Consider the following 17,963-nt stretch of genomic DNA (forward strand, 5'->3'; position numbering starts at 1 on the left):
AACATGATGTGCACAGAGGCAGACGCACAGCTCTGGTGTAGGCGGTGGTTGTGATGGTGGATAGATTTTATTTTTCATTTTTCATTTTGCCACTTCAGCATATCACAATAAAATATTTAATCACATGAATATTTCACACTGAAACACTACAGCATCCAGAATGCATTAAGCTGTCCTGCCTTTATTTCCTTACTAAGAAAATGTACCAAAATGTCTTGCGCCTCGTTACCTCACATTCTACTGGTCAAGCTGCCTGTCAGTCACAATTTTAGCCAATGAGAGGCCACAGGTCTGCAAAATGCAAGCTTGTGATTGGTCAAGCCGACTGAGGGCAAACAAGCAGATAAAAAGAGCTGCAGCGCTCCACCCTTCGCTTTTCCTTCACTAAAGACTCATTTCTAAGGCAGATGGAGCTTCATCACTGATCTACGTCTATGTTAACCTGCACTTCACCGGATGAACATGCAGTCAAGATGTGCATTTGTGTGTTTGTGTGTGTGTGTGTGTGTGTGAGTGTGTGTGTGTGTTCTTCCAGGTGTATATACATGTGTTTCAGGTGTGTGTGAGAGTACAGCTGTGTTTAGGTGCGCTGATTTCCTTCCGTGTGCGTGAGTGACTGAGTGTACATGAGCTGAAGACAGTTATTCTCGACACAACAGAGACACAACTAACTAAGCGGAGCCAGCAGTTGCCATGGTGAAAATAGAACATTCATCACGTGACCCGAATTTCCCTCCGTTCCCAAGAGAGGAGGGAAAACTGCTAACTAGCGAGGCAGGAAGTAGTCCAAGCCTGCTTTGTTTTCAGTGTTGATCTCGAGCCTCCTCTGTCTGTCTGTCTTTTTGTCTGTCTGTCTGTCTCTAGAAGGCTGGAGCCATGGGTCTCTGTTGTGTGAGCTTCTTCGGGTCCAGGGTTTCAGTGAAGGGCGGGGCTTGATAGGGGTTGGTGGTAACTATGGTAGCTCCATTGGCGATGGGGTACGGCGTGGCCCGAGCGTTGCTGGGGGCGGGGTCCAGGTGCTGCCATGTGAACAAGTTTTGACTGCTACCAGTTAGGAAGCGACGCAGGGCACTCAGCGTCAGCACAGCCTGTTAGTAACACACACATAAACACACACACACACACACATTAGCAGAAAGTGTTAGTTACATAAAATCAGAGACTGGGTGAAAAGAAGGATGACATGACAGCTCTCAAATAGTGAAGCCAAAAGATTTAGAGCTCTCCCTGGTGACTGGCTGCAGTATATGTTATAAAACCCGCCTCCTCCATGTTAACAGATGGGACATGGGTCGATCTTTAAAATCAAAAATACAAATCCAACAAATTTGTCTTAAGAATCTTTTTTTGTCATTATCATTCGATCTTATCATGCTGATTTATGTCAAAATGTTTATTTTCTGAGAAGTTCAATTCTGTTTAGTTACGGAATGCTAAAAAACAGGGTATAACACCATGATTGATGGCTCAAACAAGGCTCTTGTAGCACTGTGTACACCAGATTAGCAAAGTAGAGGAGGAACACTGAGAGAAGACCAAATTAACCCTGGCACAAGATTCAGCTTTCTATAAACGTGTGTCTGCACATTATACATTACGCTGTGGTCTATACCGACATGAGCGTTCTATACCAGTGAGTTAATTTGTATTTTGGTTGGCAGAAGAAGAGGTGGGATGTCAACATTGCAGCTCTGGGGGCCAATCCCTTCTGCACAGACTGGCCTCAATTGTGAAAGATAGTAGTGGCCATTGCAGGGGTATTTTGGCTTCACTTTGGCAAATCTGAAGGAAGTGAAGACACATTGTTCACCTTTATGTACAGTGAGTTAGATCAGCAAAAGAAAGCTGTAAGAAAAGCAGCAGGTGTGAACAAAGTTATCTGGTTTCATCAAGAAATCATAAATGTCAGTAAAGAAATAGGATCCCAAGAACCTTGCTGTGCTTTCGGTTCTGGGCTGCTAAGTCAAAAGTCCAGAAACATGCGCCCTAAGTAAAATGTATGGATATGAACATCTGATTCCAAGGCAGATCATGTGTCAGTAGTGCCCTTTAAGCCCTAGCTGAAACAACCATGATGAAGTCACTTGGGTAATTTTATCAGCTGTTAGAAATACAGAAAATGTGTCATACATTTCAGAGGCTGGGAAGGTTGAACTTATTATCACAAGTAAAATAACATAGATGTGAAAAATCAGAAGATTTCCCCTAAAGACTGAGTGCACGAGTCAAAAGAACACTGATTTTGCTCCCTGTCACATGCTGTAAATCCTCCATAGAAGGATAATTGCATAATTCATACAAAGAACAATTGAAAAAAAACTAGCTGGCAGACTAAAATAAGATCTTTTGTAACACACTGAACTTCTTTGACAGAATTACAGCTCACATCTCCACATATTCTGACAGTAAGATGAATGGCTACTATAGGTTTGGAGGTAAGATTTATTTAATAGGCACCATTAAGTTATCAGTGGATGACAGATCAGGCTGACTGGCCAAGTTTTATTTTATTGAAGCAGAAAAGTCTGGCTGAGAAGATCTCTTTTATGTGTCTGGGCTCACACTCCCACCTGAACACTATTCACTTAAACCAAAGTCTGGCCTGTCGGCCGGTTAGGGATCAGGTTTCTTGCTCAAGGGCACTTTGGTGGTTGTATTCAAGGGCATGCAAGCACTGCTTTCTCACTTTAGAATAATAACTCCTTTCCCAGGACAGGTGGCTAATCTAAAGTGGTGCATTTGTGTTCTGTCATACTGAGACTTGGAGTTGCGCAGTATGAAGTCTCAAACCCTGAAATAAGTTTGTGATTGTTGCATGTCAGGGCAACTCAGTGACACACAAACCTTTTCTGCAGGGCCAATCTTTGGTGGATAAAAACATTCTCTAGCCCCCCTTCCTCCTTACAATATACATTAATACACTGACACTAAAACAAGCTGTCAGACACAAAATTGCTGCATCTTTTGGGGTTTACAAAAATACAGTATTGTCACTTCAGTGTGCCGCACTGAACTGTAACCCAACAAGCCACTTTACAAAGGAAGCTATTAAAAGTGACACTGCAATATCTGACTTCAACGTTTTTATTATGTGTGGGCGTTGCTCCGTTGGTGGCGGTGAAGTCAAGGTGAGGTATGACTCATCACAATTTCCTGTCTTTGTTTTAGTAGTCGTGACATTTAGTGTAGGTTCATTATAGACTTTAGGTTTACCTGGCACTCTCTTCAAAAAATTGACCATGCTTTGCTAGCAGTGTTGAACTCTGTGTGTTGACCTTATTGAGCAACCCCCGCCATAACTCCAAGTCCTGCCCCCCCAGTTTGGGAATCACTGGGTTAACTCATCTTGGAGTAAATTGAGATTTTTAAATGTTTTTTTTTTACATGCTAGAACCAAAGTACCAGTATGTGGTAAACACAAACTTTAGAGACTTTCCCATGTGTTCTACAGCATCATATACTCGTTTAAAAAAACAGAATTTTAAGTCTTTTAATTTAAGGTGTGATAAAAAAAGATGTTTGCGGAAATACTGTATATCTTTAGTATTTTCATATAAACGTCATATTATCATGTCAGACTGTAAATGTGGGTTCTGTCATTTTTATCAATGACAAAACCAGAGCCTAAGTGAAAACTTTCAGCTCTTTCTGAACCAATCCATGCAGGTTGGGTCAGAGTGTTGGAGCGTCTGTGAGTGTGTTAGTGTGTTAGACAAGAGAAAGAGTGGGAGGCATCCTGGGCAGGAGCCTCTGCTTGTCCTCCATGAATGAAATGCTCTTAAATCTGTTCATTTCCAGCAGACACTGATAACTCTGAAAACACACAACACACATGATGATGGACACACAAATTGGGGACACTATCACACACATAAACGCTCATGTTGGTAAAAAAAAAATCATACAGACCCAGGAAAGGATGGAGAAGAAGCAGAAAGTGATGGTGGCTCTGGCAGCGTCGGAGCCCTGAGCCAATGGCAGCTCGTCTGCAGAGGTCGCCTGCCACTGATTGGCCAGAAAGCAGAAGCCAACAAACCACAGGAAGCTGGCGAGACCTAGAGGAAGGACACAGAGGAGTCAGGAAAGGTAACACATGTTTCATCACCGTCATCTTGTATCTTACATTCCTGTTTGAAACCTACTTTGATCAGAGAGCCTGTCCTGAATAATAACAGCCAACATCAAGTAAAACATTATGTGGTTTTAGTTGCAGACTTGATAAAAGAAAGAAGATATGAAGGCATAGAACTAAATTTAGCCAGAGATATAGTCTGTTAACATCACACATCCTGGGACAAATTACCAGCACATACTGGTACTGTACAAAACCATTAAAAAAACATGGGTTAAAAAAACAAGAGTCATGTACTCAAGCATAATAACTGTGTCCATTTTAAGCAGCTTATTGCATGTTGGTGTATCATAATGTAACAAATGTGTCAAACTGTATGATCCTAATTCAATAAATTCAACAAAGTGTCAGTTTGTGACTATTTAGAGCCGTGGATGCTTTTGGTAGGACGTTTCCACTTGTTTCCTGTATTTGAGCTGAGCTAATGGCTAAGCTGATGGCTGTAGCTTTACATAAACTGTTAAAACATACAAGTTAAAGCTGCTGTTGGTAGGAATGGTGTAAAAACTCTCCTTTTTTTCTGCTGGGTTTGAAGAAAAGGTCATAACACCCATTGGTACTTTGAGATTATGGCAATATCTCTGTGCTTTCCAATGCCTTTGTATCAAGCGATATTATTATTCCCCTCTTTCCCGTTATCACGGACCAATCAGAGCTAATCCCCGACCCTCTGTCCTGATTGGTTGAGTGGCGGCCCCACTACATCGCCCTGATTGGCTGGGAAGCCACTACTTCCTCATAGAACGCGCACAACAATCTTTGGTGGGCGGGGTTACAGGAGCAGAGAGGGGAGGGGTAGGGTTGACATTCGAAATCTCTCTCCGAACTGGTGTTTATATCACGACTACCAACAGCAGCTTTAATTTGAGTTTAATTGTCAAAATTCAATAAGTTAAATTTAAGAAAAAGGTGTCAGTTTGTGAGTACTTAGAGCCATGGTTGCCTTTGGTTCCCTGTATTTGTGCTAGGCTAAGTTGAGCTCGCCAGCTAATGGCTGTAGCTTCATGCAAACTGTTTAAACATACCAGTTAATTAGTATCATCTAACACTTGAAAACTAAGCTAAATTATGTATTTTCCAAGTATTTTACTATTCATTTCAAACTGCCAATCAGTGACAATGACTTCTCCAAGTTGGTGGATGTGTCATACGAGGGGCATTTTTATTATCTCTATGTAGAAGGTCACTGCTAGGTGGTTTCACTGCTGTTTGTTGTTTCTGAAAATTGGCAGTGAAGTGTAGCATGGTCAAAAGAACAATTAATTTATTTTGTAGCATATCTGACTCACAAGCAAAATATTAAACAATCAAACAAACATGGCCTTGGCTGAGGTATGTTCCCTCCGAGAGCCTTTATAGTTGCTTATTTTTTTAATCTGCTGGATTTTTCTAAGGTTTGTTCTATTCATTAAAAAAAGTATTTTTAAAGGTTTTCTATTTTCTTTTCATGTTTTATAGTTTCATGTTGTTTTTGTTTCTGAAAATTGTGCTGCATATTCATAACTTATTCTTTTAACAGCAGTCTATTTATAATTCAGTGTACCAGAGAAGATGAGGTCCAGCAGGACAGCACGTTTTCTGTCCTTGACGCTGCTGATGGAGGGAAAGTAATAATCCAGGATCAGGAAAAAGATGCTGCCGAGGAAACAGGCCACGCCAATGGTAATGCCGTAGTTACAGGCATCAGCGTTGTTGTTGAAGACACAGAGCAAACGCTCGCTGCCGATGTTAATGTAGCCCTCGTTCACTATGCAGCCGAACACCACTATGGAGAAAACCTGCAGGGAGACACGTGTAGGCAGATTTATTATCTAACAGGTAGAAGAGAATGAACTCATATGGATGTGCGAATGCCTGTCATTCCTCATACACACAACACACAGACACGTCAGAATAGCTCCCTCTAAGATATACCTTGTTTGTAAGAGTTATTTTGGGTGAACAAACAACTAAGAACGGAGATCAAAACCAGTAACAAGCAGCTAAAAGCAGGCAGTACTGAGGGAAGAGAGAGATTAAAGTACTTAAACCCAGACTCAGGGAACAGCTGATCAGAGCCAGAGCTGCTGAAGGGCTCAGACAAAGGCGGGAAAAGAAGAGGGCACACATGCCTTGCTCAGAAATAACCCACATTATTCACCAAATCACTCCTCGAGGACCAAGAGTCTGAGACAACAACAAGCTGAAAGAAGAAAGTGGAGGAGTTGTCAAGACAGCCCTCAGCTATCCATCAAGACACGTCGCCTTTACACCTTTAAAAAGCCAACAACAGCCCTCAGCAAAGAAATCTGAGAGAGTTCCATGAAGTTGTCAACTAACCTGAATCATCACCTCTAGTCTATGTTTGGATGAAGCACCACTCTGCTCAATGCTGTTTGTTCCATATTCCAAAAATAAAATAACTAGACATAATTTATCATCTTCTCACGCTGGACGAGTTCCTCTGACATTACGCTCAATGTGAGAGGCTGAAATAACTTAGTACTGCTGTATTCAAGGTGGTAATTTGTTTGAATTTAAGGTGTCTGACTTCTGATCTCCTCACAATTAACTACAACCGAAAAGGCAACTGATAACGAAAATCTGAAGGAACATCAGGTTATATTTTTTTAAAAAACAACACATTTTATAACCATTCAGTTACTGCAAGACAACAGTGACGATAGCATTCAGCCAATTCTTGCCAAAATAACATCAGTTTTGTCGCGTAACTACAAAATAAAAATTTTAGCTTTCAGATGTTTTTAGCTCATGGTAGCATTAGCTTGTAGGCAACTGGATGCTAAAGTCAGCCATTGTCTGAGCATGGCTAACAGATTATGAAATATGTCCTTGAAACTTGAAACATGGCTAGTTTTCCACATCTCATTTCTAGTTAAAAAACAGTCAAATGATAATGATTCCACCTGTCAAAAATGTACTTTAGGCTCTGTGAGGAACTTTCTGTTTGGTTGATTTTGGCGCCTCCTGTGGACAAAGTGATACCTGCTGACCTTGTCCTGCACATTTGTAAGTTTGTTTGATAAACAGTCTCATCCTGCTTTCTTTAATAGTCAAATTCATCACTCACTGTGAATATTTGTAGTGTAAAAAGTTAAAACAGGTTTTTCTTCACTTTGTTGTAAATTGTCTCATCTGACACATGACTCATGCACATAAAAAACTACAGTATGGAAATTGTCAATCTTTTACTGATGATTGTTTGCTTTTGCAGCTCACAAAGAGGCATCTGTCACCTTCAGTCTATTTCATAACCAGCTAAAAAAAATCCTCACAGGAGCTTTAAAGACTAATTGGTGCGTTGGAGGCTGTCCCATTCTGAAGGCTCCTTCACAAATGTGTCCTACCTCTCTCAGACTATTGAGGATCTCTTTTAAATGTAAGTAACTGGCTTCAACTCAATTCAATAGGTGGTGGTACAAATGTTAAAACCCAAATTGGGGCCTGAAACTTTAGATTAACTTAAGGCTATGTTAAGTTAAGTAGTTCCGGAGCAGACTACAAAGGCTGGGAACTTCTGACTCTGAGCATGATTTCAGAAGAAAATGACAGCTGTGTGAATACTGTCATTTCTGAGTTTCCCCTCATGAAAAGTAAACCTGCTGGGCAGATATTTCCAATCTAAATGGATCATCTTAAAGTTTTAGGACAATTTACTCTCCACATTTGGTGGAACAAATATTTAATTCACTAATTAGAATACATGTCTAATCATCTGTTCTTTATTTACAAATATTCATAAACTGGTTATGTTGCACTTTTTATTACACTGACCTCTAGTGGTGGAAGTAGTACTCAAATCTTTGGCTAAATTAAAAGTAGCAAAATCACAAGTATGCTAGGATTAGCATTAAAGCAGCAAACATATAAGTACTTATTTTGTTGAGAGGCCTGTTAGTAGAAGAAGATATTGCACTGCTTAAACACAATACCCCATTTCCCATCATGCCTTTTGCTGAACTGAGTGCCTAGTTTAAGTTTGCTGCTTAAGCACAAGCTGCAACCCCTGGTCTCAAGCTATGAAGCCCACGTGGAAGTGTTATAAACTGCAATACATCGAGAATCCGCTTGAGGCTGGCTGCAGAAACACCGGAAACCATATAGACAACAATTAAAAAAGACGATCTTTGCAGCATAAATAAACACGTTCACAGCCTGGTTCAAAAAACGTTTTGGCTCTACATTGCTAATTTCTCTATCGGCACATACTGTACAGGGGGTGAATTTTTTTTCTAACACGACGGTTCAGAAAATATTAAGATTACGAGTTTTTGCCCAAATAAGAGCATAACTGACTTGACTCCCGGTCGGGAACACATAGTTGGCCAGGAGGCTCAAACTCCACCTCTTTACGTCACACTATGCCTGGTTGAGTTCCACATTTCCAATATGGCTGCTGCCGTTGATTGGCTTCAAAACAGCTCTCAGGAACAGATGGGTGATGTCACCATGTCCGTTATTTATACAGTCTATGCTTAAGCATCAAATCTTTTTGTGTTTTTAATGTATGTACACAAAACATGTTGTTGTAATATGCAGTCTAGGTCATTTGATCTGCCCTGTAGTTTTGACCAGGATTAAGGAGACTGTTGGAATTCTTTAGGGAGGCTTTAAATTACCTGTCAGTCAATCAATCACTCAACGTTTACCTACAGAGCCCTGAATCGTAACTAAAGACAATTCAGGTCACTCTTAGATTGTCTTTTGCAAAGAGATTCAACACTAATCTATGGATAGGCATGCAATCGGTAACAGTGGCACGTTAAAATGTCACTTCAACAGGCAGAAACCTTGAGCAGAATCAGACTCAGGGGTGGACGTCTGTCTGCTGAGACTGGCTGGGATGAGAAATGCATCATGTCTCCTGCACTTCATGTCATCGGGAGGATGCACTTTGATTTCAGATGCTTCTTGTCACATTTATTATATTGAATGCCTCAGTGTATTATGTAACAGGATGATGATTAGTGATTGCATTGCAGTTAAGTAAATGTATCTGTTTACATTCCAACATGCTGATCTGTTAAGTTTATGATATCTGTTTGGTCTTATCTGACTGCCTCACATTGATATGATCCACCTTCTTTGTTTTTATTTGATTTCTTGATGTGCTTTGTTATTAGGAGCTCTGGCCAATTGTTCCAAACAAATCAGGTTAAACAGAATTGAATTATGAGACACAGACAGAGAGAAGGTCTCTGGACTCCTGTTGACTGGCTGTGCCTCCTTTAAAACAGAATTATTACTCTTTACTGCTTCAGGGCAAACATTAGAGGCTGTGGTGACTCACAATTGTGCAGAGATGACACAGAGAGGTGTTACATTCTGGCTAGCGGGCATTTTAATCCAAAACATGAGCTCCTTCTAGACACAAAGAGGCACCGGATAAACATATGGTAATAAGACGCTGCTGCTGCTGAAGCTCCAGCTGCACATCTCAAAGACCTGATCATTTCAGCGAGGTGAAATTAACAAGACAGCTTTAGCTTTCAAACACTACTTCTTAAATTAAATATATACAGTAATACTGAGCTAGCAATTTTATTGAAGCTCGAGGGGCATAGACAATGTGAATGAGACGGTGGGGGGTTGCAGGTATAGAGGCCCGTTCATTGATAGAAAGCCGCACATTGCAGAGAAGGTTCACTTACCCACGACATCACCCTGAGGATGGTGCGGGGATGCGTAAAGAACGCGGCCGGATCGAAGCTGACGCTCCCGGCCTTCCCGGCGCCATACGCGCCCATGTGCTGCATCCCTTACGGCTTTCTGCTGCACCGACGGCCGCTGAGAGAGAAGGGGGACGGAGAGAGAGCAGCTCGGAGCGGCGGCGTCTTCCTCCAGCCTCCGTGTGAAGTCACAGCGCGTCACCGAGAGACGCTCACAGGCTGCACCGCGAAATCCAGTCTGCTCTTCATGGCATTCAATCCAATTATAAATTAGGTCCATTGTTTTTCTAATATATGTATATTTTTTATAAGAAGTGTTTTGTGCTCACTTCTGTAATTTTTTTCTCTCTTTTTGTCCATCTGTATTTTTAGGTATTTTTTAACCACCATGTCAGTCCAATAATATACGGAAGAGGATTAGGGCCACTGAAAAAAAATGAAAAATGAAGGTCAATTTTTTAAAATTATTATTATTATTATTCTGAGAAATAAAGTCAGAATTCTGAGATTAAAGTCAGAATTCTTAGATAAAAGTCAGAATTCTGAGATTAAAGTCAGAATTCTGAGAAAAAAAAATCAGAATTCTGAGATTAAAGTCAGAATTCTTAGATAAGTCAGAATTCTGAGATAAAAGTCAGAATTCTGAGATTAAAATCAGAAATCTGAGAAAAAAGTTAGAAATCTCGGATAAAAGTCAGAATTCTGTCTACTTTTAGTCTGAGATGAAATTAGTCACTGGAAACAGGGATTTTATAAAGAATCTCACTTTTTTTTTTTAAATTCCAAATCAGGTGTAGCTGTAATTGGCAGCATCACATTTTGAGGTTTTCTCCTTTCAGTCTGAATCAAAACATATCAGTGAAAACTGAGATTTATTGTAATGCCAAATATATATTTACCAGGCACATTTTCATATTTTCAAATTGCTTTTATTTTGAAAATCCACCAGAATTCTGACTTTTTTTTTCCAGGGGGGGGGGGATCCTGAAAGTTATTCCAATTGGAAAAAACACAAAAATTGCGATCAATGGGTAGGGGAAAATATATATAAATTTAAAATGCCAACACAAGAGGTTATTTTAATTTAAAAAAAAGCTTTACAGAGGAAAAACACAGGAGGTATTTTTTTGTGCTTAGGCAACCAAACAATACTGAGAACATTTGAGAGATCCACTCAGTAACTCAGAGGGAGAGCTAATGAGTCAGCACAAGGAACTGGAGTCCATGAGTATATATAAGCACGCCACACCTGCTCCAAATCAGGAGCAATCAGGCACACACACCTGACCCCGTATCATGATAATTACCTTACAGAACTCTGAGAATGGTCAGACTGAGCCCCCTCACACAATGGTAAATATCCATAAAGCTCCAAATCAATATGAGCAACTCTTTTAGAAAGTAGGTAAATATTGGAGTGCCAGTTTGGCCCAGTGGTTAAGTTGCGCACCCCATGTACAGAGGCTGTAGTTCTCAAGCAGGCGGCCCAGGTTTTAATCAAACCTGCAGCACCCTTCTCGCATGTCACTCCGCACTCCCTCTCACACAGTTTCCTGCTCTATCCGCTGTCCTGTCCTCTTTAATCAAAAGTATAAAAGCCCAAAAATAGAACTGCAATGAGACAAAAGGAAAAGATTATGAAGATATACTAGTCTTAAAGATTAATGGTGTAAATCAGGTGGATTACAAAGTTGGAGCTTCTGTCCAAACATATAAATGCAGTATTGCTCAAGCTATAAATTGTACACATGTCTTAATCAAAACCTTTTAAACATGTTTTATTTAGAACTGCATTAAATCAGCATCAATCTGGCCTTCATTTAGAGCTCTCACAACCAACAAGACAACAAAAGAAACCAAATGACTAGTATAAATGAGAAGTAGTTCTTCAAACCTCAGATATTTTATTCAAAGACTATATTAGATTTCATTTGATGGACAGTTAATGACAGCTAGAATGAAAAGATAAAAGCAGTATCAAACAGACACACACAGACAAACACACGCACGCATGCAGGCACGCATGCACACACGCGCGCACACACACACTAGCACAAACACACAAACTGTGTCCTTTTTGTTTCTGGATTAAAGCTCGTCTTTGGTTGCGTTGTTTTTTTTTGCTTCTTCAGCTTTCATGGCTTCAACGTACTTCCTCCTGTCTTCATCCTCCTGCAGACACAAAAGAAACAAGCTTTATTTTTAACACAGAGAGAATAAAGCAGCTGAAATAAACTCAAACCACTGCTGCTGCTGCTGATGTGGCTGTTTCTTTGACAAAGTGATGAGGGAGATTATTTACCAGTATTCTGAATTTTTTAGCTTCCTCCATCTCTTTATCCAGAAACTTTATCAGGTCCTTCAGCCGTCTATTTCCAGTGTAAACCACCGCCTAACAGGAACACAGACATCACATACTGAATATTATGACTTTGATTAATGTCAGTCACTCCACAGTGCAGGTATGACACATGGAATATCAAACATGTCAGCAGTTATTTGACAAAAACTTGATGGTTAATGGGTTAGACTCAGAGATGTGTTAAATTAAACATCCATCATTATTTAGTCACTGCATGCAGAGGTAAAATAATGTCATCTTTATCTTTACAAGAAAAACAATTGGCCCCATAAATAATCATTCAAATTAACCATGAAGTTCAGTACCCGTTCAGCGTACAGAGCAGGGAACAGGCAGAGTGAGGGGTACGAGCCCTGCATCGACATGTTGATGTCATTGGCCGAGGCGTCAATGCGAGCGACGACCACGTCTTCTCGATCCTTTAAGGCCTCGGCTAACTCCTCCCACAGAGGAAACATAGAAAGGGACGCCCTACTGTAGGGAAGATCTGAAATACACATCAGGTACAGACCTTTAAGTAAAAGTGGTGTTTCCAAGTGTAAAACTAAAGTTTAAAATAAGCACTGTGACACAGTAAGCATGGATTTTCCTAAGATTAAGGTCACATGACCTATTGGAGTAAATTTGGTTAATTGTGTAGGTTAGATGTAAACCTGGATAAATAGATTTTTTAGCCACTTGGAGGATACCAAGACAAGCTTATATCCTAGGACTTCAGTTGAGGCCTCATGAACGATGTAGGGGGGCTGCAAGCTGAGCTGCCATTGGCATTAGTTTAGATCATTTCAGAGGACACTACAAGAGTTACTGGGATCAAATCATATTAAAACAGGCTTTCAAAATTACAGATGTTAAAAAATAATCGTTTTTCCAATTATTCAGCCATGAATAAATAAATAAATAAATAAATAAATATTTTATTTTTTTATTTACATGTCTAGACAAAGGAATAATAGGTAACAATAGACTACCTCTATGAATGTCTAATTTACCCAAATAACTACATGTCACCAGGGTTAAATTAGATATTGTACCTGCAAGATTTCCACTCCAAGCTTACTGGGAAATGTTAAACTGAAGAGAGTATTTACATACAGAAGAGGACAAACACCGTCTTGTCCGGGTTAAAGGCGACTTTCTCCAGAGTCATTCCCACCAGCTCCTTCACTGGCTGCTCCTCCCATCCTTCAGGTATCGGCTCGCTCTGCATCTTAGGCTGTTACAGTCACATTCACACAAATATATTAGTTACATCAGGCCGAGCTGTCTCTCCACTTCCCCTCATGTGACAAACACTGGACAAGTGTGTTACCTTAGCTTTGCCCTGCAGGTAAGACTGGCAGAATGTTTTGATGGTTTCTACATCCAGAGTCTCAGAGGACAGGTGATAGGTCACATGATCCGTTAGGTTGACAAGTCGGATGAGAGGGGCCTCGAAATCCCGAACCTGGAAGTATTCCATCATCCTCCCATTACGAGGCTCCTCCACGTTCACCCAGACAAACAAAATCTGAAAACAAACACACTCAGAGATCAAGTGCTAATGACTTACAGAAGGTTTATTCTAATATTGATGTTGTTTGATTAAGTTATTTGTGTGTGTTTGTGTGTGTGTTTTGTTTTACCTTTAGCCTGAATGCTTCTGCAGCGTTGTTAAACGCAGAGTAGATCTCTTTAAAATCAGCAGAGCTTTCTCTGATGAACAGCAGGGCGTGGTTCAACACAGGCGATGTTAATATTTGAGTGATTGTCTGCAACAGAGAGGATGATTTAAACACTCCTCCTTTAACAATGTAAGTTTATCTTTGAATAAACATCTACCAGAATGTTACCAGTGAGTATGTGCCATTCAAAGCACTTAACAACAACACAGCAATACAATTTGACACAATGTAAATGAAAAACAAAAGCCCAAAAGTTTTCAGTTAAAAAGTACTCCCTTTTTGAGCTTACAGGGTTAGCTACTATGACGTGTCTGACTGAGTTGCATAGTTACATTTGTGAAGGAGGTTTTAATTTTGGTGCTGCTGTCAGTTTGTCAGGTGGATTCTGAAAAGAAAGGGTCCTATTTTTATGAATTTTGGTGGTAAATAGACTTTATTATTGAGCCATTTTCTTGTCTTTATGACCACTCAAAGGAATTTACAGTACATGTCAAACCCACTCATTCACATCACACAGAGCTGAGGAGCTGCAGAGGCTGCTAAATGAGGGAGACCATCAGTACTAATTAACCCAGATCACACACAGCCACACACAGCGGGTTATGCCACCAGGAGCATTTTGGGGTTCAGTGTCTTGCCAAAGGACACTTCTACATGTGGACTCTGGGAGTTGAGATGGAACCATCAACCAACAATTAAGAGACAACCCTCTTTACCACTGAGCCACAGCCACAGAGGGTGTGGAGGGTGAAGCATGAAAAAAGAGAACACCTTAGAAAATGAGGATTGGATTCAGATATAACTCACAAGCAAGGTAATACTCACAAAGTTGGATCCTCAAAATCTATAATCTGACTGATCTGCTATGTTCATGTTAAATCAGTTAAAGCATGATAAAGAGATTTGTACTCTTTCTACTTTTAAAAGAGCAATGTTTGTTGAACCGATAGTTGAATGGGGCAATGTTGTTGTCCTTTTGGCATTTGCTTTGTTTAGAACTGTTGTGAGGAAGAGGTCTGCAGTCTCTGGGATCAATTGTAGTTTTAAACATTTGGTGTAGATTAAAATTGAAGCAATATGGGACAGATTTTATTATGTAACGGTGCAGCAAGAAAATTAAACACTGTCATCAACAGTAGTGACTCATATTTTCATATGCGTTGAACTAGTTTTCCAATAACCTAGTTTCAGTGGACACTGTTTGTGGCTTCCAGATCAGCTGTCCATGTTGGATGCAGATTTTCATTAAGAGTAAGAAATCCAGACAATCTCCTGAAATATTAGGCCAAACATGTGAGACAGCTTTGTATCTTTTCATATGTATGTATCAAACATTCATATTTTGCACCTCTAAAAATGGAAACTGAAACAAAAACACAAAGACCAAATACATTCTTCTGTGAATGAATACAGAGCAGCAGTCTGTCTCAATCACTTTCTAGAAAAATAAACCCACATAACATTTTCTAACTTGGAAGCAATGCGGTTTTATTTCTGCTGAAAAATAAACCATAAATCTCAAACTCTACCTGCCCCGTGTATTCAGTCACTGGATCCATCTGGAAGACGGAGATAAAGACGATCAGCTCCTCTTTAGCTGTCTGAGGCATCATTTTGAAAGCCTGGATGAGCTTAGACTGCAGCAGATAAACACAGACAAAAACACAAGCACAAACACACACACACACACACACACACACACACACACACACACACACACACACACACACACACATACACACACACGGTAAGAATGGATGAACCTTTGCACTTGATCTTGCATTTCATACATTTCACCTGTTTCATTTGATAGTTTAATGGTTTAACGTTGGTGTCTTGCATCCAAAATGCACAAAAATGTAAAATCATTGAGTACCGAGAAAATACTGCGATAAATACTCAGTAAGAAGTAAACAGTAATCTGTAAGAGGTGTCTCGTTAATGTATTTAAAGTACCTTTTTAAGCAAAAATACAGCATCATATGTGAAGCCATATTTGGTGATAACTTCATTGTTCTGTGTCACAGCAAAGCTAACATCAGGGAGGTCGATCGCTGCAGCATAGAACACCTGGACGTATTCGTGGTTCAGCTCCTACACACATCAAAGCATGAAATAAAATGGTTTTAAGTCTCTTGATGATATTGTAACACTGAAGAAAAGGAAGAGAATAAAACTGCTGGTGTTCACCTTAAAGAACCCAACCACTGTCAGTTCCTCTGAGGCTTCTAATTGGCTAAGATCAGCTATAAGATCATCAGCAGACCCCTTCCTCCTCTTCAGCCAGGTCAAGATGGAGGCTGAACTCTGAGGAACTGAAACACAAATCCACAAAATGCATTAAGGGTCCTTTACCCAAGCTACATACAATTCAACAGCTTGGCTTATATTAAAGCTCCTTTAGGAAACTTTTTATCTGGTTATAAAAAAGACTGAAAGTAATGCTGATGCCTCGATATGACCTTAAAAAGGAAATAATATCATCAGCAACAACACTGATTATTTCTGTGTAGTAAGTTTTCTTATTTGCTAGCACAGTCGCGGTGTAAATGTCAGCAAAAAAAACAGACTTTGTTTACATTTTTTATAGAAAGATTCACTCTAAGTGATATGTTTGTTAAAAGACAGCAGGAGGGGACTTTGATAAAAAAAGAGCAACGTACAAATAATAAAAAAAAAAAAAATTTGAACATAAAACTTTGTCCAGAGGGAGAGCCAAAAACAACACAAACAGCTCCTCAGGGGGGCTCCTTCAGCCTGTAGAGCCAAGATGTGATTGGCTTAGCTTAAATTTAGAAAACAATTGTAAAGCTAGCAGGTCTTTCCTCATGTTTTCAATGATATGTCAGTTTGTCTATAGTTGAAGGTTATTGTTGAATGTGTACCTACAAAGAAATGTAAGGCACGTCGAGTTTTACTGTAAATGATTGATTTTTTTCTTCTGTGTAGGGAATATTAAACGTTGGAGAAAGCTAGGCTAGCTGTTTCTTCCCCTTGCCTTGGCTGAGTTAAATTATCTCAGTTCTAGTTTGGATTTTGTACATCACAGAAATGTTCACCACCTCAAACCAGCCTGGGATAAAAATTGCCTCAATTTTGCATCAAACCTCTATTAAAATACATTAATGTATATATACTGCAGGTTTTCTTTTCTATTTGTACACACCAGGACAGGGCACAGGGTTGTGCTTATCCCCAGAGAGATACAGCCGGATTGTGTGGTCAGTCGCATTGAGCTCTTTAGCCAGGTCCTTCTCCTCTGTCACATCAATCACTGCCAGCTTGACCTCTGACCCCTGGAGCTCTGCAGCAGCTCCTTCAAACGCCCCAGAGACACGATGGCCTTGTACAGTCAGAGTAGCATCTGCACACAGAAACACAGGTATGAAAATGCAGCATTATGAGGTGGTTGTTTGTCTCTTCGTTAAGGTGTCTTTCACAGATCAGATAGTGTGCAAACATTTAGGTCAAGCTGGGTAAGTTGTGTGTGTTACTTACAGAAGTACACCAGCAGCTGCTCATACTTTCTCAATGCTCGGTTGAAATGTTTTTTCTTTAGCTGTAAAACTCCATCCTTCTCGGGGAATGATGCGTCCGTCTGTCGGGCCGTTTGCGTGTCAGTGGCTGCAAACGCACACAGAGACAAGGTGAACACCCCCAGCAGCACCAGTGTCCTCATGACGCCTCAGACTGACAAACCAAGTGCTTGGACAAGCTCGGCTGGAAGGAATGGAGGGAGTCGAGGAAGGAAGGCTAATATAATGCTGTGTGAGTCGTTGTGAATGCTCTTGTTATCTGCTGAACAGTCCACCAATCTGTTGCTTATTAACTTTCCTATCTGAGCCTTGCTGTATCTTTGCTATTGGCTGCCTGCTGCTCATATCAAGTGTTTCACTAATATCTAAATGGCCTTGTGCTAACACTGTAAGCCTAAACAAGGTCAAAATAGAACTGCAAAAGCACAGAGACATTATGCCCAGTCACTCAAACATATTATAATATACAGAATATGCATCCAGTTGCATGGAAAGAAATAGGAACTTCACATTTGAAGTATCTATCTTTATAATATGACAAAAACAATACTATCAACACATTTATCTTATCTTAAAAAGAAAGTTAAATTTGGCAGGCCA

At 40.1% G+C, this 17,963-nt stretch overlaps 2 protein-coding genes across 2 annotated transcripts; both read right to left on the bottom strand.

Annotated features, from left to right (window-relative positions):
• Nucleotides 1-31: 31 nt before the first annotated feature.
• On the bottom strand, nt 32-10,024 carry LOC117816362 (synaptogyrin-3-like). Its single transcript, XM_034688580.1, has 4 exons — nt 9,784-10,024; nt 5,676-5,910; nt 3,910-4,055; nt 32-1,088 (listed from the first exon to the last, which is right to left on the bottom strand). Exons 1-4 carry the CDS (start codon nt 9,886-9,888, stop codon nt 861-863), a joined length of 714 nt encoding a protein of 237 aa, XP_034544471.1. The 5' UTR covers nt 9,889-10,024; the 3' UTR covers nt 32-860.
• A 1,538-nt stretch (nt 10,025-11,562) lies between these two features.
• Nucleotides 11,563-17,610, bottom strand: zgc:136472 (uncharacterized protein LOC678514 homolog). Its single transcript, XM_034688581.1, has 11 exons — nt 17,326-17,610; nt 16,994-17,191; nt 16,018-16,142; nt 15,784-15,921; nt 15,357-15,464; nt 13,789-13,914; nt 13,476-13,673; nt 13,259-13,379; nt 12,469-12,650; nt 12,104-12,193; nt 11,563-11,973 (listed from the first exon to the last, which is right to left on the bottom strand). The coding sequence occupies exons 1-11, from the start codon at nt 17,504-17,506 to the stop codon at nt 11,890-11,892; spliced, it is 1,551 nt and encodes a 516-aa protein (XP_034544472.1). The 5' UTR covers nt 17,507-17,610; the 3' UTR covers nt 11,563-11,889.
• Between the last annotated feature and the right edge of the window lie 353 nt (nt 17,611-17,963).

This window comes from Notolabrus celidotus, chromosome 7, assembly GCF_009762535.1.
Source record: "Notolabrus celidotus isolate fNotCel1 chromosome 7, fNotCel1.pri, whole genome shotgun sequence".
Taxonomy (NCBI): domain Eukaryota; kingdom Metazoa; phylum Chordata; class Actinopteri; order Labriformes; family Labridae; genus Notolabrus; species Notolabrus celidotus.